Consider the following 24779-nt stretch of genomic DNA (forward strand, 5'->3'; position numbering starts at 1 on the left):
GACTGGAAAATATTATGATGATTGAGGTAACTCAGACACATAAAGAACAATGCTGTATCTTTTCTGTCATCTGTGCTTCATGTCTCTAAATAATCAGATGTGATATATAACCTGAAGTAACCACAGAAACAAAAGGGAGAAAAGCCCATTGGTGGTGAGGTTAAAGAGGGGAATATCAGGACACAGGTGATATGAAGGAGATAAAGGAAAAATGGGGAGGGGTCTTGAGTTTGGGAGTGGAGAAGGAGATCAATACAGAAGAGAAAGAGGGAGGAGAGGCAAATGCCACTAAGGATATTTTACAAAAGCCTTGAGGAGTCATATTATTTTACCTAATATTAATTTACCTAAAATTTCTATTTACTTAAAGTTATGCCACTTGGGCTGATGATGTTCCCCTCCTCCCTGAAAAAGCTGTAGACTATCTAACAACAACCACAAACCCACACAGAACCAGGTATGAGAAACCTTCTTTCAAGATGTTGATCAGGGTAGTTGCAGAGATGCCCCCAAACAATATAAGCTACTGCTCTTACCCTTAGCTGCCTACCAGAGGTTGACGGTAAGTCCCTATTGCTGAATGTAATGGTTGTTCTGTCTCTTTAAGAGATAAGACATGCCCATTCCCTCTCTGCTTGCAGCCTTGGTCTCTCTTCTCCATGTTCGTCTGGAGGAGGCAGCTTCTGCCTCTCCCCACTTCCATCTTCTCCCTATAACCCACCTAATAAATGTTCAACTTCACTCTGCATGGTGTGCCTATCTGTCTGTCTCTCATCTGCCCACCGCCCACATGGCTAGCCACTTGGGACCAGTCACCTTCGGAGACCTGCCGTGTGGTCTCATGCCTGGGACGAGATGCTCTAGGGACCCACTACTCCCTGCCTGCAGGGGATCCCACAGCAATCTACTCAGGGATCCACAGCAATTTTTAATAATCATTACATTGGTGCCACAAGACTCAGGAGGCTCTCCTGACTTAAACCCCTTCCCAGGGTCGGGATCCTTAACCAGGTATTTTTCTTTCTCCACAACCACATGTTCCATATGCCTGAGTGAGATTTCTTTTTTTTAATTTTTATTTATTTATTTATTTATTTATTTATTTATTTATTAAATTTTATTATTCAATTAAGGATCTCCGCCTCCCCCCCCCCCCCCGCCTCCCACCTCCCTCCCCCTTCCCCGATCAAGTCCCTCTCCCTCATCAGCTTGAAGAGCAATCAGGGTTCCCTGACCTGTGGGAAGTCCAAGGACCGCCCACCTCCATCCAGGTTTAGTAAGTTGAGCATCCAAACTGCCTAGGCTCCCCCAAAGCCAGTATGTGCAGTAGGATCAAAAACCCATTGCCATTGTTCTTGAGTTCTCAGTAGTCCTCATTGTCCGCTATTAAAGTCCGGTTTTATCCCATGCTTTTTCAGACCCACGCTAGCTGGTCTTGGTGAATTCCCGAAGGATCATCCCCATTGTCTCAGTGTGTGGGTGTACCCCTCGCGGTCCTGAGTTCCTTGCTCATGCTCCCCCTCCTTCTGCTCCTGATTTGGACCTTGAGATTCCTGTCCAGTGTGATTTCTACTCACACCACCAGCTTCAATTGCTGAGTTTCCCCCATTCTGCTACGGTTGCTTCTCTTAGCTAAAACTGTGTTTGGACTGACCTGGGGGGTCAGTCTGCCCGTGCTAGCACTGCACACTTTGTGCAGTGCATTCAACTGGGGGCCCAAGGTCCCTCACATTCTTCTTTTTCCATTTCTTTTCTTTTCTTTTTTTCCCTTGCCGTAAAAGGCTGCTTGGAATGGCCTCTGGCCTCTCTGGCTTATGAGTCACCCTGACCAGATCCAGCCAGGCCATAGCACCCCACCTGGGGTCAGGGGACGCCCAGCCATGGGTCCTGCAGTGTTCATGCCAATTTGCACCCTGCCTATAGGGGGACATGTCCCCTTATAGGCCTTGTGGTGTTTGGCAGGTTTTCACAATTTCAGCTGAGTAAGTAGCAAGCCATCCATGTCTGTCTCCCCTGAGATGGAAGCCTTTTAGAGGCCCCAAAACCCCAAGCCTACTTCTTTAGCTGTTACCCTCACTCCGCTGGTGTCTTGCCAGCTCCACTTTTATGGGAGCTTTCTGACTACTGTCAGTGGGAGCTTTCTAACACAGGCAAATAGACCCTGCCATGATTACTGCTGCCAACAAGGTTGGTCGGATCCACCAGGCGGCTTTATTCAATTTCAGCTTTTTGCTTCCAACCTTGGCTTGTGGCATGGTGCAGCTTTTTCAGTTCTAGCCTTTTGCTCCCCTCTGCTGCTTTTGGCATGGCAGCTCAGCAACAGGGTGGATCACGCCTCTAGGTTTCTCCTTATTAAGCTTAAAATCCCTTCAGCTCAAAAATTGTGGCTTTTTCATACAACATGTGACCACTGCCATTTTGACTGGGGTCAGGTGACTTCACCACCATCTTGGCTGAGAGAGAGATCAGGTAACTAAGTTCCACTATCTTTACTGAGGTATTCCCTGCCTGGTTCTCCAGTGTTAACTCTGTTACATGGGTGACCTTACTGCCAAGCCAGGTCAGGTGACCAGGTTCTCCCATCTTTACTGAAGTATACCCTGCCTTGTCCCCCAGTTTTCATTAAATTTCTCTTATTGGCTTAGTTGCATGTGTTTTGTTCAGTGGCATGCTTTTGGTAGGGCCCACCAAGAGCATCCACTTTGCCCAATTCCTGTTCACTCTCTGTGTGTTCATACACGTAACTTAAATGCACCTATGTTTAATGTTATAATTGTTCATTGCATCTCAGTTCAGACTACAAAAACAATAATTCTCATGTTTTAAACTGGTATGTACTTTTAAGTTTCTTGCAAAAATACTTTATATTTAACCCAATCCTCATTTAGAATATATTAAGCTGTTCTCTGCTATTGTTAGTTCTGCCATTAACCTTTTATTGCAAGCAGATTTTTCTTCTTTCTGTCTTTTTATGAGTGTAAACCTTACCTGTTAAGTTGAGAGCCAGTATGGTAAAACTTAGACCCAGCTCTCCAGGCAGATTCTATACTGTAGCTGTACCTGATAAACAGCACTCAACTGCTCAGAGATCTGGGGAATATGGCATTTAGATATTTAATCATTAAAAACTTTTCATAACAAAAAGAGACAGGTTGGCTTCTAGCAGCAACACTCTATTTCCTTCAAAGAAGACAGAAGACAAATGTGATGTGGGAAGGTCATTTGTCAATCTGTTGTTTCATTGGTTAATCAATAAAGAAAACTGCTTGATCTGATAGGTCAGAAAATTAGGTAGGTGGAGTAGACAGAACAGAATGTTGGGAAGAAGGGAAGTGAGCCAGACACCATGCCTCTCCTCTCTGGGGCAGACGTGATGAAGCTTCAGCCCAAGATGGATGTATACTAGAATCCTTTCCGGTAAGCCACCACTTAGTGGTGCTACACAGATTACTAAATATGGGTTAAGCAAGATATGAGAGTTAGCTAAGAAGAGGCTAGATATAATGGGCCAAGCAGTGTTTAAAAGAATACAATTTTGTGTGTTGTTATTTCGGGTCATAAGCTAGCCAGGCGGCCAGGAGCCGGGTGGCAGGAACGCAGCCCACTGTTCCTTCAACACAAATGGTCACAGAAAAACATCCATCTGCAATTCACTGCAACTGCCAAGTGCTGACCACTGGGAAAAAACTGCCTTTTATCTAAACTGAAGATCACCTGACATGGACAGAATCACTGAAACTGACAGCCTAGCTGCTCAGGTCAAGGTAGGCTTGTCTTCCTACAGATTTCTCAGCCCATAGGATCTTCTAGAGCCTGGCAGGCCCTACACTAAACAGCACAAGGCAAATGCGACCTTCAGCAGCCATGGAGGACCCGGAGGAGTAGCTCTTGGTGCCAACCAAGTAAATTCTCTGTCATTTTTTAAATCAGTAACTCAGGTAAAATTTTATCCTTCTCAAAGATCTCTGATGCAGTTTGACAGCTGAGAGGTTCTATCGGTTTAAAAGGACAACGTCACCAAACAAATTTCAGTAAAATATAAATACAAGACCTGCAAGTTATAAAGGTATGAGGGCAAATACAAGTTATCAAACTTCTTTCTCATACTGCATTCCATAGTCTTAAAAATACTTTTCATTGTGCAAAAAATAATCTGTCACAGTCATTCTGACAGAAACATGTCACTGTTTATACAATGTATATGTCTAAAACTTCTGTTTTCACAAACTCAAAGAATTCTTGTGAGTTCCAGGGAGCTGAATTGAAGGATCCACCTTAAACTGGTCAGATACATCCCCCTCAATTCCCTAGTCCTAAAATTTTTTTCCTTAACTTAACTTTGTCCTCTGTTCTGCCAATACCTTAAACAGGCATAAGAGACACCAGATATTTCCATACCACAAACACTGGACAGGAGCAAAGAGATCAACTATGCCAGGATGTGACCAGCACCCAGCCTTCTCAGGTTCCCCCCAAAGATGACACCCACAAATAAGCAGGAAGAAGCCTTGAGAATCTGCTGCCCCAATTCCTTTAACCTGTGGTGCCTTTGTATTATAAAAAAGAGATGGGAATGTAATGGTTGTTCTGTCTCTTTAAGAGGCAAGCTACGCCCACCCCTTTACTGCTTGCAGCCTTGGTCTCTCTTCTCCATCTTCCTCTGGAGGAGGCAGCTTCTGCCTCTCTCTCTCCCCTTACCCCCTTCTCTCCTCTTCTCCCCCTTTCTCTTCCCCTCCATAACCCATCTAATAAATGTGCAACTTCACTCTGCATGGTGTGCCTATCTGTCTGTCTCTCACCTGCCCGCCGCCCACATGGCTAGCACCGGGAATGCTGCCAGGGACCAACCACCTTTGGAGACCTGTTGTGTGGTCTCATGTCCCAGCCCTGCCTGGGACTGGCTGCTCTCAGGACCTGCTGCCCCCTGCCTGCAGGGGATCCTGCAGCAAGCTACTCAGGGATCCACAGCAATTTTTAATAATCATTACACTGAAGACACCACATACCTTGGACAAAGACTTGAAGGAAGGATTCAAGCTGGGCCTGAACTGAAAGCTTTCTTCCCCATGTCTAGCTTTCCTGGTACTAAAAAGTGTCATGAAAACTGCCAAAGGAGGGAAGCACCCAACAGTCTACCCAGCTAGGATTTCTGTAAACCAAAACAACAACCAGCATGGCACGAGATCCCTAAAAGTACAATAGTGACAGTCCTATCTTCATGGTAAGCAACAGCTGTCTAATTAGACTTAAGGCCCTTCAACAGGAAGAACATAATGTCTGCTACTGGAAAGCCAGCCAACTTCCCAGAGCTAGTGAGGTTACTGATCTTAGAGAAGAACCTAAGAACCTATGCTGCTTTACTAGACTGGAATAATTCCTAACTGCACTCTAAAACTTATCCTTATGCCCACAGATCAGTGTAATTATCACCTTTCATCTAAGAAGCTTCTCTTTGCAGCACGTGGACAGCATTAGAGAAAACCATAAATGGTCAAGAAGCAGAAATCAAATGATCACAGGGTGCCTACCCCCAGCTGATATATATAGCACAAAGCTGTATATCCTGCGCATAAGGTTTGGGGAATATTGTGGGAGGAGGGAAGGAAAGACTGTAAGAGACAGAGGACCAGGAAAGCTGCTGTGAGATGTGTCTCCTAGAAATGACAGGAAACCTGTGTCCATGAAATCTCAACAGTGTGGCTGCCTCAACAAAACCTGAACGATGGCAATGCCAACAGACATGCGAATGTGGAAGGGGAATCTCACAAGCCCCACTCCTACACAAAGAACTACAGGCAATTACTAACCGCTGAGAGAGGGAGAATTTGTCTTTCTCAGAGATGAGCCCCCTAATTGGTTATCCAATACCAAGTGGTCAGCCCTCAAACTACATACACATAAGCAACACTAAATGGGTTCAGCGTATATGTAACAATACTAATCAAAGAAAAATAGTATATGAATTTAAGAAAAGGTGGAGCATAGAAAGGTTTTTACCTTACTCATTAGAAGTTATGCTTAGCTCTGTTTCAGTCCTCTGTCTAATTTATTTAAGTACATATTTGTCAAGCTCTAAAGATGCAATTAGAATAAAGAGAAACGCTTAAAGGAGAGGGAAGGAAAGAAAGGGCAATAAATACATGTGACATGAAAGCAGAAGGGGAGACCTACTTGGTTAGGGAAAGAAGTAGCCTGAAACCACATGAGACACAAAGGAAGGTAATGGGTAAGGATGATGAATTAGAACAAAATATACTCACACAGGCATAAATAAACCATAGGAAATCTTATTACTTTGTTTACTTAAAAAATAAAATTAAAAAAACAGTGAAATGATAACTGTAAATTTCCAACCACATTTGAAGATTTAGGAGAGAGCAAGAACAAATAATTCTGATAGGAAGGAGTCAACACTTTTTCTGTAAAGTAACAAACAAACAAACAAGTGTGGCATTGCCAACATATGGGAGGCTGAAGCAGGAGGATCATGATTTCAAGGCCAGTGTGGGCAACATAGTAAAACCCAAGTTTCAAAGAAAAGTTGATAAATCAACTCTGTCCTGGAAGTATGAACAAAACAACATACATTGTATAAAGTCAGGAGTAGAGATATGTGTTTAATAAATTTTTATTGCTAGCTACATTAAGAAGGACTAAGAAGAGAATGTAGAAAGGCCTCACAGTAACTTTTCAGTGTTCTTTGAGTCAAAGCTTTCCTAAGAGTAAATTATTTTTTCTAATCTAGCTGTAAAACCTCTAATAGCTGGAAGGCACAGGTTTGGGGTACAAGGAGATAGTAATTTCCCTCCAGTAGCAAGAGGAATATCTCCCAAAGTTTCTAATTGTATAAGTGAACTTATGTGCTATTAGCTAGCTGCTTAGATTTCAGGAAAAGTTAGGCTGATTCCATGCTCCCCCCACAGAGACTATCTCAAACAGGGGCTAAATCAAATATGTGATTTTAATCAATTCTGCAATGATGATAGCATTTTCAATTTATGCACTAACACACACAATCCTTGGAAAAAGAAAGAAAGAAGAGGCCTATAACTCCATCAAACACAGATGGTCTTCCACGAGCACCAAGAGGTAATGTGGCAGTCACCACTGTGCCTCACTAAAAATATTCTTAACGGAGAGAAAATGATGTCACAGTCTCTCCTTTATAATATGAGACAATGCCAGTTGAATCTTACCTTTTTCTCAGAGAAATTTTAGCAGTTCCCTTGCTTGTCCTCTTGGAAGCATGGCTCCTATGCTCTGTATCATCTTCCTTCTTTGACTGCACAGTTTGACTTTGAGAAGTCTACAAAAAAGACAGCAAATTAAGAGAATCACATATCATCCAATAATTGATTTTTATAAGAAATTCAAGGCAGGTTCACCATCCTAGACAGCTTATTTGGATATTCCCAGAAGTCAAAATCTAAAATTTTCATAAAACATATGGCACTGGACCAACCAACCACAGTGGGAACTACAATAAATACAATAATACTGGTACACATAAAAAATAGCAGCCCCAAGTGTTCCCAAGAGATATAGGACACAATTTTAATTTCCATGCCAGGCATACTGGCTCATGAATAACTAACAAGATAGTTTAGTTTGTCTTATGTTTTGATTTAAAATGCATAGAGGACACAAGAAATACAACTAATTTTATTGTCTAGTTTTGCCAAGAACAACTAGCTACTCAGGCTAGACCTTTAAGACACATCTACTTATAATACCACCATTCTATTTTGTCAAGTGGTATTTATTTAATATTTGTCTCTCAAGAATATGCCCTACACTAATCTTGACTACTTTATTAAACAGTAGGAGAAATCATTAATCTGAATAATGTCAGTAAAAAGTCAACTTAAAGGTTATGCCTTTAAAATAAGTGCTGTGGGATAATGCTCTTATACACTGTAAAGATTTGTCACTCATATTGGTTTAATAAAACCCCGATTGGCCAGTAGCCAGGCAGGAAATATAGGTGGATCAACAAGAGTAGAAGAATTCTAGGAAGAGGATAGGCAGAGAAGCAGATGCATTCAGAGGAAGTAAGATGAGAATGCCTGGCTGAGAAAAGGTACCAAGCCACGTGGTTGAACATATATAAGAATTATGAGTTAATTTGAGTTGTAAGAGCTACTTAATAATAAGTCTGAGCAAGAGGCCAAACAGTTTATAAATATAAGACTCTTATATTAATGTGTTTATTTAGGACTGAATGGCTGTGGGACCAGGCAGGACAGAAACTTCCATCTACAAATGAGCCTAATTATATTTCAAATAAATACTATTATTATAATTACATTAAATGAAAAAAAAATAAAAGAATCAACTAATCTAAACAATTTATAAGTACATTACTTGACTGTATATCCTCAGTCAGGATATTTATCCAAGGAGTAGATATAGTGAATAAATATGAAACACTATTTATTAGCTTTGTTTTGTGACATAAATATGAAAGTGCTGCTTTGAAACTGCTGTATTACAATGTTGAGTAAATGTCTTGATGATCTGGGATTAGTGCCCTTATTTGTGATACCATAAGGAATTTTCTTGCCTTTCTGCTATACAAGGACACAGATAGAAAATAGCATCTATGAGGAATGGCCCCCAACCCAATACCAAATCTACTGGCATCTTCATTTTGGATTTCCTAGCTTCTAGAACTGTACATAATGAATTTCTACTGTTGGGGCTGGAGAGATGGATTAGTGAGTAAAAACATATGTTGCTCTCCAGAGCACCTGGGTTAGATCCTCAGCACCCACATGGCAGCTCATACTGTTTGAACTTCAGTTCCAGGGTCTGTGACCTCTTCTGGCCTCTGCAGGCACCACATAACCATGAAAATGAAACACCTATACACTGTTGTAAAAAGAGCAGCAGTCTGCTTCCAGTTGTCCTGCTTCCTGCTAGCTTTTTCCAAAATAATTACATGGAAACTATATTCATTTAAACACTGCCTGGCCCATTATATCCAGCCTCTTCTTGGCTAACTCTTACATCCTAATTAACCCATTTCTAATAATTTGTATATCACCACATGACTGTGGTTTACTGGGATGAGTCTAACCTATATCTGTCTCAGAGAAAAGAGCCATGGCATCTCCCTGACTCTTTCTTTCTCCCAGCATTCTGTTCTGTCTACTCCACCTATCTAAGCTGCTGTCCTATCAAAAGGCCTAGGCAGTTTCTTTATTTAACCGATGAAAGTAACACATAGACAGAAAACCCTTCTACTCCATTTCCCCTTTTTCTGTTTAAACAAAAAAGGGCTTTAACATAGTAAAATTACATATAGCAAAACAGTTATAAAGCAAGAATTAGTTACAATATTTCTATCTATTTTATCTTTAATCATAACAAAGGAAAACTATAACTAACCATTCTTCAACTCCATCAAAGGCTCCAGAAGGATATAATATTACCTAAGTAAACAAGAAGTAAGCAACTTCCAAAACTCTAGAAATGACAGAGACATCTCGCTACCTGTACAGTCACCTAAAGTTCTTTTGTACCGTTGGGGCATCCATCTTCAGAATGGTGCCCACATGGATAACTGCATCCACAGAAAGCCTGAGAAAGCTTGGGAAAGAATAGAGTAAAGCATGTATTCTTGGTAACAGAAATTTCTTGGGTCTGCTCTGCTTGCTAGAGGCAAGCAAGCACTCTCATCTAAGAGAGGCTTCCTGACTCAGCTTTAGCTGCAAAACCTTGCAGCTCTTTTAAGAGGTCCTGCCAAGAAACACTTAAATAGTGTTGATGAAAAGCTGAACCCATGCTTTTCGGGTTTCAGCCATAGCAGGAAAAAAGCTGCGCTGTTTAAAAATGCCAGCTTTCTGGGCCGTCCTGCCAGGGCAAACTCTGACTCTTTCAGGCAAGCAGTCCGACTGAGTGTGGTCTGTGAGCAGAATGCCAGCTTGTTTGCTGGCAGGGACCTTGAAACACTGTAGAGTTGTGGCAATGAACACGGCTCTGGCCTGTACCTCAGCCATAAGGCTGGAATAGCAGAAAGCTAAGGAATGGGCTGGATCCAGCTGGCAAAGCCATGGCTTTAATTCTACCCATACTGCTTAGTAAATTAAGGACTCATGTGGTCAGAAAAGAGAGAGAGATACAGTAAAGATAGATTCAGAGATGAAGAAAACCTCTAAATGGTTTACAGTGTGTTAAAAATATATACAGGCTAAAGGTTAAAGTCTTTAAAAAAACAAGAGTAGTTGGGTGTGGTGGTACACACCTTTAATCCCAATGCCTGAGAGGCAGAGGCAGACAGATCTCTGTGAGTTCAAGGTGTGGTAGTACACACGCCGTTAATTCCAAAGCTTGGGAGGCAGAGGCAGACAGACATCTGTAAATTCAAGGTGTGGTGGCAGACACCTTTAATACCAGCACTGGGGTGGCAGAAACAGAGGGACCTCTGTGAGTTCAAGGACAGCCTGATCTATAGAGTGAATTCCAGGACAAAGATACACAGAGAACCTGTCTCAAAAAGCCAAAAGTTAAAAGTAAAAATAAAAGAAACAGAGGTTAAAGTAAAGCCACATAAAGATGAAAAATACACAGAATCTTGACACTGTATGCTATTATGCTCTCTTTTAATTGTTTGACTGCTGAGGAAGGAGCAACAGCTGCTAAAAGATATTTGCTTATAAATGCTGCTGAATTAATCTAAGATAGGTATTTTGAAAATACCTTGACTTCAAAATTGAAGCCAAAAAGTATGTTACTTTGGAGAAGAGATTTTGCTTTTGTTTCCACAGGAAATGAGAGACTGTGGGTTCATTCTGAGTTAAGAAAAATCAGGTTTGATCAAGGAAGACCACCTGAGAAATCTCTGGTAGGAATAGATGGCCCGATATCAGATTCTACATCCAAAACAGATTCAAGACTGCTGCCTGAGGTGATCAAGACTCACTGGATACTCCAGTCAGGACTTGATAATTCTGAATTTTCTTTTAGGTCCCCATAAGATTATCAGTGCCCCCAACCAGCTGGAAGTAGCTTGGAATAATACTAAATATAAGTCTCCATGTATTTATTTGGGAGTTGAGCAGTGAGCCCCCAAAGAGCAAAGAGAAAAAAAACAACTACATTGTCCCGTTCCACACATTCCCATTAGGGATTCTGAATGAAAAGGACCAAGGGAAGTTAAACTAAGACAGACCGCTTTTCTAATTTGTGTACCTACCTTGTTTCAGCCAAATTCCTAAAGCCATTATTTAACAGGATACCAGTCTCAATGGCAAGAAAATGACACACTGGATTTCTAAATTCTCACAGACTGTGACAATTTCTACCATGGAACAAGCAGATGGTCTGAAATAATTTATCTCTAAATCTTCTTTGCTTTCCCCTCTCCTCTCTCCTTCTGATCACTGGGTTCAGTCTTACAGAGATTCAAATGCCTTTGGGGTATGGGTAATATTGAAATAGTTTCACATGCTGTTTTACTCTACTAAAAAGCTGGCTGTGGGAATGGGATTTGGCCCGCACACTTTAGACAAGTATGTTTGTCTCCAAGGCCTGCCTGTCCTGGGTCAGGCTGCCCTCTGACCCTGTGACAGGGAAAAGAACCACAACAGGACAGACCAGGAAAGAGATACTATGTGCTTGAGAATAGCTAAAAAAAAAAAACTATATTCAGCAGAGGTTACTGTTGTTTATCCCATGGTATTTAAATGTTTTACTCAAGAGAACTTTATTTATAAAACTAATATGGTTAAATGTAATCACATGTTTAGCTCTCTGAATACCACTCCCCTTTTCTTGGTTTTGTTTAAAATGTTCTGCAAAGTCATGGATATCTTTGAAGCTTCTGCAGAAATGTAAGCTTTCTTTGTCCTGGGATCTGTAAGATCATTGGGAGTATGGTTTTAAAAGTCTGTAAAATCCCAGCAGAGCAAAAGGTATCTTAAATCTTGTAACAAAAAGGGTTGGTAATTAAAAATCTATGTATAGGTATTCTTAATTTGCTATACCATACCACAGATGTTACTTAGACTCAACTTTTATTTAGGAAAATTGATTTTTAAATTAGACTAAGGAGGCAATACCAGGCCTCCAAAATGGTTTGTTTTTATTTTATTTTCCTTAGGTTAAGGAGGCAACACCAGGTTCTAAGATATTTTGCATAAGGATGAATCTTTTAGGATTTTTTTTGAGACAGGGTTTCTCTATGTAACCCTGGCTGTCCTGGAACTTGTTCTGTAGACCAGGCTAGCCTTGAACTCAGAGATACCTCTGCCTCCAAAGTTCCAGTATTAAAGGCATGCACCACCATCACCCAGCTAAGGATGAACTTTGTATGATGATTTTTGTCCTAAGAGTGGAAAACAACACATGAGGACAAAACCATGAACTAGAGTTACAGAAAATAGGATTTAGGAACAACACATGTTTGATGATTAAGGTTTATAATTTCCTAAGAGTATAATGGTCTATTCAGTTTAACAGAAACTGATTTAAAACATACATCTAATCACTTATATCTTTACTAACTTTGTTAGGCTTTAGCTATTTAGAAAAACCATGTCATAAAAAACTGCAATATTTTGTAAATATACATTATAAAAGGATCAGGAAAACAAGGTTCTTAGTCTCTCTTTGAAATGTATTTATTGTTTAAAGTTTATTTTCATACTAAAGGATCTTCATTTTAAAATGTTATAAATTTTAAAGCTAAAACTTGATAAAGAAAAGATTATGAAATCCTAATCTTATAAAAGATACATATTGTAAACTGTCAAAAATAATTAGAACATACAAATTAATGATCAATCACCTTATAAATGATCAAATTCTTTTTTTAATTTTTATTATGTATATAGTATTCTGCCTGCATATATGCCAGATCTCATTACAGATGGTTGTGAGCCACCATATGGTTGCTGAGAATTGAACTCAGGACCTCTGGAAGAGCAGACAGTGCTCTTAACCATTGAGACATCTCTCCAGCCCAATGATCAAATTCTTTAATGTGCTCAAAACTATGTTTGTAGTCATGCTAAACACAAATGTAATTTGTTTACAATCACAAGCATGGAGGGAGAAACCAATTTTTATCTCCCATTATATAATCTTCTGTATATATATTGTCAAAGTTAAGCCTGAAACAAGTAACTGAAATCAAGTTTAAAATAAATTTAAAATTTTTTAAATGGTCCTCAAACCTCCCAGAGATCTGCTAAATATGGCATTTAAGGTGTTTAATGAAAGGGGGGAGCAAGAAAGACCCCAAAAGCTTCCAATGATAGATGGAAATAACTGCTTGTGGAAGCAGCCCTGAAGCCACTTCTAAAAAAACTGGGCACCAGCAGACTTCACCCAAAACCTGGTTCAAATGTGTAAACACCAGTCACTGGATGAAGAATGGCACCTCACTTCACCCTCCGCCAGAACCCTCCCCAATCTGTGGACATGCAGGACACTGTCTCTCTTTGTCTCATCAAAGTAGGTTAGTCCTCCAAGCTCCTCCTCCGCTGGAAGATCTCTCAGGTTTTCTGGGCCTGGTGGCTGAAAACTGGTAATGTCCTGGGACCTTAGCCCCCAACAAAATCATCAAAATTACTATGGAGGAGCCTAGGGTAACTGGTTAGATAGTGGGCTGTGGGTATATCTTGTTTATATTCTAACAGATAGAAAGCTTGCCTGAAGATCAAAAGACAGAGCTAGCCACTAGTTAGCCATAAAGGTCTGGAGGTCTGTACAGACAGACAGAAAGTGATATGGCTGGGCAGAGAGAGGAATACAAGGTGGGAGGAGACAGTAGTTTGGCCCTTTTTCAGCTGGGGAGTTAACAAGGTAAGAGTTAGCTGTGACTTGCTCCTTCCTCTCTCTAATCTTTCAGTATTTACCTTGATATCTGGTTCCAGGTTTTTATTATTAAGACCAATTAGAACTCATGCAACAGTGGACAAGACTTATTTTAATTGCTATGGAGGCCGTTTGGTCCATACTTCCCATTTCCTCCAGTAAGTTATCCCCCTCATATCTCTGTGATGGGTATTGATGGCTGGCTTCATCAGTCTGCAGCTACAGGTCTGACCCTTTGAAGTTTGATAGACATGAGGTAATTTTGATTGTCACTAGGCTAATTATAGAATTTAAATCCTGGGATACAGAAGTGATTACAACCTTACAGAAAAGAAAAAATGGTCTTACCCAAAACTCCCATAGTGCTTGAATTTGTAAAGCTACTTTGAACTACGATTATTCTATTATAACATTTCCAAAGTCGAGGGAGCCATCTCTGGATCTTAGGTAAACATAATCTCCCATAGTTTTGATAGTTATTTACAATTCATATACTAGTCACTGCTTAATGTCTCCAGGGAATATATAAATTGAGCTAAATGGTATGTTCCAGTAAAAAGAGCTTCTATAGTTTGTGAAATTGTGTCACTGTGTGTCCTAATAAATTCTGCTGTCAACATTCTGAGAGTGTCAAGGTCTGCTGGTAAACAAGAAAGATTGCTCAAGATAAAGATAAAAAAATATGTATTTTATGTAAACATGTAATTTTATGTAAAAATATATAAAACCATAGAAAAGAATGGGAATAGCATACTCACATTAGTGAGGTCTTCAAAAGCTGATCTCTTTTTTTCTGTGTCTGGAGATGAAGGTGAAAATGTTGCATGCTCATCCTCCCCACTCTGTAAAAATAAGAGGCAAATGAGCATGGCTAAGTGTATATAATCCCTTTGGAACTTTAGGTCATATTCAGGGCTTGAATAAACTCCACAATATGTATACTAAATCTTATGATGTACAATGAAAGTTTATTTTGGGTACCTGAAGATGTTTACAGTCACTGAAGAATATAGTCTTTGATGATAGGGACAAACAACGAAGAGACTAGATGAGCCTCAACAAAAATTTCAAAATGGGTAAAACAGCTTGGTGAAGCTAATTTATTCTCTTTCTCTTCCCGAAGTTATAGTTATACAATTCAAGTTTAACTATCAACACTACTAAGTGATTCTTTCAAAAGGGCTACCTCCAAGTAAGTTAGTTAAATAAACCAAGTAAGTGTAACTTATACTAAATGCACTTGTTTAATATTTATTCAATAAGGACAATAGTGTACAATCAGCTCTCTACTAAATATTGACCTTGGAAGAGTCATTCAATCTGTGAGACTCAATTTTCTTATCAATGAAATTAGAATGATAACCCAAATTACAGAGACTTTATGGATTACAAAAGAGAACATACTTTTGAAAGTGTTTTGCTGTAACTGTGCTAAAGATGAAACCCAGAGTCCTGTATATCATAAGTAAATTTTCTACAATAAAATACATTTTTTTCAGTCTGTATAAATTGTAAATAGAAAGAAATATCACTTAAAACCATGTAGTTCTAGTCAGGTGGTGGTGGTGCACGCCTTTAATCCCAGTACTCAGGAGGCAGAGGCAGACGAATCTCTGTGAGTTTGAGGCCAGCCTGGGCTACAAGAGCTAGTTTCAGGACAGGCTCCAAAGCTACAGAGAAACCCTGTCTCAGAAAACACACACACACAGACACAACTATGTAATCCTGAAAGCTTGTAAGCATACCAAGAGAACTTTTATTTTAGGAAAACAGTTTGTTATTCCAGATTACCTCTCTTATCTGATCTGTGAGACTTATGGGGGGAGAAGAGATGTGACTACGGAGAGGAGGGAGCTGCATACTTTAAGCAACAAGGGTTTTCTTTCTATATACGTATATCTGTACATGCCTTACCCCACTCCAAAGTGATTAAGACTGCAAGTGAAGGGACACCAGCCCACTTGAACATGTGACTCTGCAGGCCTTGCCCTACTTCCCATTCCCTCTACCTTGCTATATCTATTCGATTATTTTCCTAAAGCTAGCCACTGAGGTCTATTCCCTTATTTGGCCACTTCCTCCTCCTGAGGCCTACCAAAGTACAGCAATCAAAAGCCCCCTTTGGCTCACCTAATTAACACGCCCAATTAAATACCTCATCCTAACACGGGCTTTCCCCCTTTACCTTTATAAACCACCTTTTGCCTATGTGCCATGTCTGTCTCCCCTCTGTCCAGAGGCAGTCCTTTGTCCTCTGAGACAAATACTCCTTCTCCCTTTCCCTTGTGCCCTTCCCCTTCTCCCTCATCCCTATCTCCTTTACCACAGTGTCCTGGCCTTTGTAGCACAGACCTCCCCTTCTTCTCCTCTTAAAATTCCACCTGCAAGGCCATTAGCTGCTCTTTTCTGCCTGAGTCAGAAAGCAGCCACTTTTTAACTTCTCTTCCCTGCTTAATAAGGGATCTCTCTGTGAAAACAGGTGTTTGTTTGGGTGTGGTTTGTGCCTAATCCAGGGTCCAGGAGGAAGCCCCTGTTGTGTGGGTGCCCCCTTAAATATGGAGTTAGAAGTTGAGAGAAATTACTCTTGTAGCAATTTTTTCTCTCCTTTAACAGTTCCTATTTGGTGAATATCTATCAAATGTCAGATTTCTCTCTTAAAATTCTAAGAACAAACTCTGTCTTACCCTTAGAAGAAATTTCTTACAATTATTAAACAGAACACTGGGATAGGACCACTTGCTTTGTGCTAGCTACATCATTAACAGTATATGATGCTATAAGTGCTCAAAACCTTGGAGAATTATATTCATGACACAACACACTATTCCAGAAAAAGACTGCAAGTCTAGGGGAGCTAAGAATTACTTCAGTTAAAAAGTAAACCATTCATCTTTATCTTATTTGTGATAAATAATTCTAGTACAAATAATTATCAAATAATAAAACAGTACTTTTCTTTCAAGCTTTTTTTTAATTGCTAGTTTATCTTCTAGTTCTTACTTAGTATTACTGTTAGAAATAATATCCTCCATATAAAATTAACAATGGAAACTGAACTCAATAAAACTCATCCTTACAAACTGTGGCCAAAGAAAGTTGGGGTTGGAAAAAATAATAGCCATAAAAGAAAACATACAATGTCATAACCACAATCAGAACATGCTACAAATGAAAGCTCAATCAAGGTATTAAATCTTTCCTGATAAGTTAACATGAGAAAAATCCATGATTCCCTCCATGGAAATCATTTTACTCAAAGTAAAAATTAATAGAAACGATGCCCATCTATGCGCCGCCATACAGTTCCCAAGCTGGGCAAGGGGCTGGAGATTGAAACACACAAACACACACAGACAGAGACACGGATCATCCTTGAAACAGGAATGCCCCAAGAATGCCCCCTTTATTGTGTTCCAGGGCAGCTTATATCGGGATCCTTAACTGATAGCCACGCCCCAGCCAAACCCACCAGCAATCACTCTCCTGCCATCAGGAACTTCTGAGGGCCTCGTGCTCAGAGCAGCTGTAGGCACTCAGATCAGGGGAAAACAAGTTGTTTCAGGATCTGGGAGTTCACTGCTCCCAACACTGCACATATAGAACACCAGAGTCTGCAGTGCTAGAGGTTGAACACAGAAAAGCGCAGGCACAGTCAAAGAAAGCATACGGCCTAATGCTGTCTGCTTCAAGAAACTCTCTCAATGAAAATTTATGACTGTTAATATACCTCTTGTTAAAATATATGGTGATGAATATAGCACACAATAGGGACAGAATGTCAATGTTAAATCAGGAAAATTTAAGTGTACCAGTACATTCTTAAAATTTAATACTGGTTGAGTATTCTATATCTAACATGTTTGGGACTAGCTGTTTCTTGGTTTTCAGTTTTTTCACATTTGAAATATTGACATATATGTAATTAAATATCTTCAGGATGGGACCCAGGGATATTTCTTTTTAATTATTTTTTGAAACATTTATTACTACTTTAATTATGTATATGTATTGCATATGCTTTGGTATGGGCACATGACTACATGTGTCCATGGAGACCAGAGGCATGGGATTCCACGAAGCAAGTTGCTCAGGGGAGGATGAGCAAGAGGCAGGAGGAGATGTGACCATGAGACATGCACAAGGAGGCTGAGGCTCAGATGTGTGCCCTGGGAGGACAACCCCCTGTGGTCTCACCCACACAAGTGACAAAGTCACGGTCATCTCCATTCACGCAGATATACGTCCCACCCTGTCCCACCGAGACCCACCCGGGTGCTGTAAATTGAACATGGATCATCTGGAAAAGCAACACACCCTCTAAAAACCCAAGCAATCTTTCCAGCATCAAAATTTATTTTAATTATGTGCATGTGTGTGCTGCTGCATGTGGGTATGTGCAGGTAAATGTGGGTACCCACAGAAGCCAGAAGAGGGCTTCAGATACCCTGGAGCTGGAGCTGGAGCTTCAAGCTGTTGGAAGCCACCAGATATGGGTTCTGGACTGAACTTCAATCCTCTCGAAGAGCAGCAAAAGCTCTCAACCACAGAGTTATGTCTCCAGTCTTTCTTTTTAAAGAATTTCACTAGCATATATTCACTGTTCAAAGCAATTAGTTTCATATTGATGCTTTGTTCAAGTATATCATATACTTGGATATATTTACTCCTCCATTACTCTCCCCTCCCCCTATTTCCCAAATTTCAGATTTGTATTATATATACACATTATAAAAGTGTAGCTTGAAGCCAAGCAGTGGTGGTGTACACCTTTAATCCCAGTACTCGGGAGGCAGAGGCAGAAGCCAGAAGAGGGCTTCAGATACCCTGGAGCTGGAGCTACAAGTTGTTGTAAGCCAGCAGATATGGGTGGCTTACAGATATTGAGTTCGAGGCCAGCCTGGGCTACAGAGTGAGTACCAGAACAGGCTCAGAGCTATACAGAGAAACCCTGTCTTGAAAAACCAAAAAAAAAAAAAAACCATACCTTGAAGGCAATTTATACAATATTTTTAGTGGATCTGAATTTTTGTATGTATGTTGTTTGCATGAATGCATATATATGCAGGTTTGCATATGCGTCGGTATACATATGTGTGCAAGTGTGTACATGTGCAAATATGTGCCTTGCATGTGGAAGTCTAAGGCTGATATCAGAGATCTCTTGCTCTTGCTCTCACGTTATTCACTGAGGCAGTGTTACTCAGCTGAATCTAGAGTTTGCCTATACAGGCGGTGTGACTAGCCAGCCTGCTCCATGAATCCTGTTTTTGCCTTCTGAGCACTAGAATTACTGGCAAGCTGTCATACCCACTCAGTATTTACATAAACGCTGTCTTCAAACTGGTCCTTGTGCTTGTAACTCCTTCCATCACTGCACAATCTCGCTGCCATTAGTATGCCTGCAGTCTGACTGTAAACTCCATTGATTGAGACAGACTAAATATGGGATTTTCTGCTTGCAGAATTAGGTCAGCACTCAAAGAGTTTAAAGACTTTGAAAATTTTTAATATTGGATTTTCAAATTAGGGATACTCAATCTGAATATTTAAAAAGTATGATAATATTCTTACTGACAAAATGTACTACCAAGAATGTACTACAGCCTCCTGGAGCTTTCTAAAAGAATATAAAAGTATAGACATGATCATTAATGAAAACTCACTATTGTTTGGCTTTGAAAGACGTAGAAAATGGCCTTGACTTCATCCATACATATTGAAGTATGAGTAGAATCTATACCTTTTGCTCAAGTTACTTAGGGTTGATGGCTGGGACAGAACCTAAGGCCTTGCACACGTTAGGCAAGGGCTCAACCCTGAACCAAATTTTAATTCCTAGCCCCATGTTCCAACTTCTGGTATTCTTCAGCTACAAAGATTGATAGAAATACCCACTTTCTCAGAATAATACAAGCACCATAAATATTCAAAGGTCAGGATAAGCACCAAAGCAATGCCTAAAGAGACTACATGAGACACAATTGGAAGAGATAATTTGCTTTAACCTCTTCAGGTTGGTCTTCCTTGCTGGGCATGATCATGCTAGCCTGGGCTTTCTTAGTCTCCAGTCTGGAGCTTTTGGGTAGTGGTGGTCGTGGCATCTTAGTGCAGATTCAGCAGTGTTTCATCCACGGCAGAGCTGCAATCAGAAGAAAAAGTTCTTTATAATATCACTCACCAGAGTACCACAAAATTTTGTAGATACTCGTAAGAAAACTTTGTTTTTTTCTATAGCCATCTCCAGGAAAACGTATACCTTACGATTGAGTAGATATGGGTAGAAAGCTTGGTTCTACCGCAATAAACCCTGAGGAAATGACTTAACCTGGCCTTTAGCTGCCTTGCTTATAAAAGATGCAATTATACTTATTTCTAGCTACAGGATCTTTTAACTGAGACATGCCACCCTCTATAAATTAGGGACAGCTGTTGCTTAGTCCCTAATTTAGATTCAGAAATACTATACACAAATTTACATAAGAGTTGCACACTGAAACAATCAAATACATGACAGCTCATACAGCATAGTTACTACCTGGTGGACTTGATGATATTTTTAAAGTCCTGGCCACAGAAATTATGACACTACTCAAAAATACAGGAGAATGACTACATATAGCCATGTATGCATGATAGGCAGGACTGTAGCCTGGCATTTAATTAGAAGAGACAATAATCTAACTTTGTATCTAGGTATCTTGTCTAGAACCTAGGTGAGAAAATAAATAGAAAAGATAAGAGCAAAAGGAAATGGATTATTGGAAATAATTTGTGATAAGAATTTAACAGTCCCTTAGGAGAGTTCTAGCTTTGCCAATATCAGTATGGGATTTTAGTTTATAGTCTAGAAGGTTCTTTTAGTTTGTGAATCCTCAGTAGTTACGATACACATAAGCTGGGAAATGGTGGCACACATCTTTAATCTCAGTACTAGGGAGGCAGAGGCAGGCAAATCTCTGAGTTCAAGGCCAGCCTGGTCTACAGAGTGAGTTCCAGAACAGCCAAGGCTACACAGAGAAACCCTGTATCAATTTTAAAAAATAGATACACATATGAACCTTACAAGTGGCTACATTATTATTAAAATTAATTGTTACTTTGCTACACAAGAGATCCTTTCAACTCTGACAGAGCTGCCCTAGCAAACCCACTCACATTCAATTTCCATTTTACAGTACCAAATGAGTTAAGTGAATTACTACCCCCAAGGAAAATATTAAGTAACACAGATTACCAAGCACTTTCTGAAGTACTATATAGTCTTTCTGATCATGTTTAAAAAACATTACAAAAATTGAAAGGTTGCAGTATTAAAGAGGGAGAACAGACACAGGTTTTAGAGTTTGAGTAATCGGGCTTCTAAATCAGCTAATTTACCATCCGTGGGTCTCAGGGACCTCGTTTGCAAAACATCTATAATGCTACTTACATAAAGGGGAGTCATGCAGCTCAAATAGAAATCCATATGTATAAAGCATGAATGGTAGGTGCTCGATAAATGGTAAATCCTACTCTCTTCTCAAATCTAAATCAATTTTTTATCTCAACCCCCCCAAAATACTCAGCCAAGCAGCAATAAAGTTATATTGGATGCACCTAATTATTCAGTATGCTGTATGAAATCACTTATACCACTATCATCATTCTTGTTTCAAATACATTATTTATCACGTAGAAGAGACCTATGATATGAAACCTTTACCCTTCAAAAGGAAAGAAGACACAGGGAGTCAAGAGACTAAAAAATTCTCAGTTGATGAGTACACACTAAACCCCGGGGAAAATATAACTACTCATTATCTGAATACAAAGCATCTGCTTTGAGGGCTACATACATGCACTTAAGTAAACTAATTCCCCAGCCACAAGAGACAGAGGAGGGACCAACACTCTCTAAAACATTCTTTTATAAATGGATGCTTTGGGGCTAGGGAGATACTTCAGTGGGTAAAGGGCTTGCTCTACAAGTATCAAGACCTGAGTTTGGATCCACATTACTCATGAAAAAGCCTGGCATAATGGCACGTGCCCATAACCCCATAACTGGAAGAGAAGGGTGGAGACAGATAGAGCCTAGGCACTCCTTGGCCATTCAGTCTAAACAGTCTGTGAGTTCCATGCTCAGTAGCTTGTTGCAAAAAATAAAGCAGAAATCACTTAAGGAAGGCACTTGCACTTTGATCTCTGTTCTTACTTGTGTGTGTGTGTGTGTGTACAGAAAATAAAATAAAAAACCATGAAAGGGTACTCTTGATTTCTACCACCTACAAAACCTCAAACCTTCTTTAGAGGAAAATCGAATACTTTCCCCTTTCCAGATTTTCCATCTCCCCAATTTTATGCTGCTAATTGTTGGATTCTATACTGTATATTCTAACCTACACAGGGGAGCAGAATTAATCTGATCTAAACAGATTACAGGAATGAGTATCCGCATCATTTCACATAAAATGTGGCTGGATGCAGCAAAACACTGAAAAGGGCACAGCATAGTACCAGTGAAAGCAGCATTGGGGTAGAAAAATGCTGAATGTAGCTTTGACCCTGTCGGTATCTGTTTGGATGACACTGGGCAATCTGAACTTTGATTTTCCAACTCATAAAATAAGGTAACATGACCACAGCTATCTCCTTATTCAAAGTGTCATCGATGGCATGCAGCATTAATAAAACCTGGGAGAGTTACAAAATCCCAGTATGCAACTAAGCATCTCCAGGTGTCGTGCATGCATTTTAAAGTTTAAGAGCTACTACTCTGCAGTTCCTGGGCCTCTCACCTTCAAAGACTCTAAGTGAATCTCAGCAGAAGATATCCATAGGAAAACCAGCGTTGAAGAGGGCTGAGGAAGAGGCAGTACCGGGCAAGTTCTGCCCTGTAATCTGTAATTCCAAACACACTTTCAAGAATCATTCTGTCTTAGGAATCCAGTAGATCTCACAGCACTTGGGAAAGGCCCCATGTGAAAGTACTCTGGTTGCAGCCATGTGTAATGGATCATCCAAATTGGACCCACTACCATTAGCTTTTCTACCTACTTCCCCATTAAACATTCCTTGCCCAACTTTGTGCAGGGTTCACTCCAAAGAGTTTTAACTGACAGGAGACCAATATTTCCTTACAGGGATACTGTACATTCCAACAAGAGAAGACAGGGTGTAACAAGTAGAGTAGCAGGTAACAGTGCAAGATACTTGAGTTGATAGTGAAAACCAAAGGTGTATCTATCTCACACAAAGATTAAGACAGAGCAAGAAGGACCATGAAAAAATAATAAAGAGCCAGGCCGTGGTGGTGCAAATCTTTGATCCCAGCACTCAGGAGGCAGAGGAGGCAGAGTCAGGCAGATCTCTGAGTTTGAGACCAACCTTGTCTACAGAGCGAGTTCCAGGACAGGCTTCAAAGCTACAGAGAAACCCTGTCTCAAAAAAAAAGATAAAAAAATAAAGAAGACTAGAAAGAATAAAGATAAGTGTCCTTACCTACCCAGCCTGTCTCAACCAGTCCTGAGCTTTCCCTTAATAGGGCCTACCTAGAGTTTGCGTCAGGAGGAAAGAAAATGCTGATTGGTTAACAGGGTGCCAATCAGCATACTCAGCTACTATGATTCCCTGGAAACAAGAACTCCTGGGCTAATGGACCCGTCATTGGGTTGTGGTTTTGTGTTAGATCAAGCTTGGGGAGTAGTAATGTGTCTTTGCAAAGACATATTTCAGTCCTCCTGGATGATGGGGAAAGAACTACTGAATAGTGTAGTGTCATGGCAATTCAAACACTTAACAAGCCTTACAGAGTGCAGTATTAAAGTCCTGAGGCTTTACAAATGACTCTGTAGGAGAAACAGGACATAAAGTGCGTCCCCTATTTTATGAACGAGCACCTGAGTGCAGAAAGCTAATAGAAATTAAAATTAATTCAGTCCTAGTGCTATATCAGCTAGAAATTTTTTTTAAATTTATTTATTTATTAAAGATTTCTGTCTCTTCCCCACCACTGCCTCCCATTTCCCTCCCCCTCCCCCAATTAAGACCCCCCCTCCTCAGCCCGAAAAGCAATCAGGGTTCCCTGTCCTGTGGGAAGTCCAAGGAACCCCCACCTCCATCCAGGTCTAGCAAGTTGAGCATCCAAACTGCCTAGGCTCCCACAAAGCCAGTGCGTGCAGTAGGATCAGAAACCCATTGCCATTGCTCAACTTCCTTAGCGATCAGGGAAATGCAAATCAAGACATCTTTAAGATACCATCTTACACCTGTCAGAATGGCTAAAATAAAAAACACCAATGATAGCCTTTTTTGGACAGGTTGTGGAGAAAGGGGTACACTCATCCATTGCTGGTGGGAATGCAAACTTGTGCAACCACTTTGGAAAGCAGTGTGGTGGTTTCTCAGGAAATTCGGTATCAACTTACCCCTGGACCCAGAACTCTTGGGAATATACCCAAGAGAGGCCCTATCATACAACAAAAGTATATGCTCTACGATGTTCATAGCAGCATTGTTTGTAATAGCCAGCTAGAAAAAATTTAATTGCTTTAAATACTGGACAAAAAGATAGGTCCTTTTATTATTCCCATTTTACAGATGACAAAATGCAGCTTGCTAAGTGCCCAGTATTACAAAGCTACACTGAGGCATAGCAACTCTATAATACAGATGTTCTCATTTATTTCATTTATATATTAATGTAGTTGTTTAACAAATTACTTAAAGAGCAGGGACTTAGTTCCCCAAACTGGAAAGTATGGAGGAGGAATTGACAGAAAGTTTATGGAATTTATCATCTGTCTAATCCTCTGAGAAGACAAAGAGAAAACAGGGATGCTAGGGTCAAATCTTGACTTCACCTGCATACAGGAAGTACACTACCACAGAACCACATCCCTACCCTCATTAGTATTCCTGACAGTCTCTCTCAGTGTCCACATTAGAGATATCAATATGATCCCAGGCCCTCTCCTTTT

General features: G+C 40.2%; 1 protein-coding gene across 1 annotated transcript in view; it reads right to left on the reverse strand.

Annotated features, from left to right (window-relative positions):
- Positions 1–24779, reverse strand: part of Ccnb3 (cyclin B3) — a 71025-nt gene that overhangs the window by 27652 nt on the left and 18594 nt on the right. Inside the window, exon 2 of the mRNA XM_013348291.1 lies at positions 7197–7306. Within this exon, the coding sequence (XP_013203745.1) occupies positions 7197–7306 (110 nt within the window). The remainder of the gene's footprint in view (positions 1–7196; positions 7307–24779) is intronic.

Source organism: Microtus ochrogaster, chromosome 10 (genome assembly GCF_000317375.1).
Source record: "Microtus ochrogaster isolate Prairie Vole_2 chromosome 10, MicOch1.0, whole genome shotgun sequence".
Lineage (NCBI taxonomy): Eukaryota > Metazoa > Chordata > Mammalia > Rodentia > Cricetidae > Microtus > Microtus ochrogaster.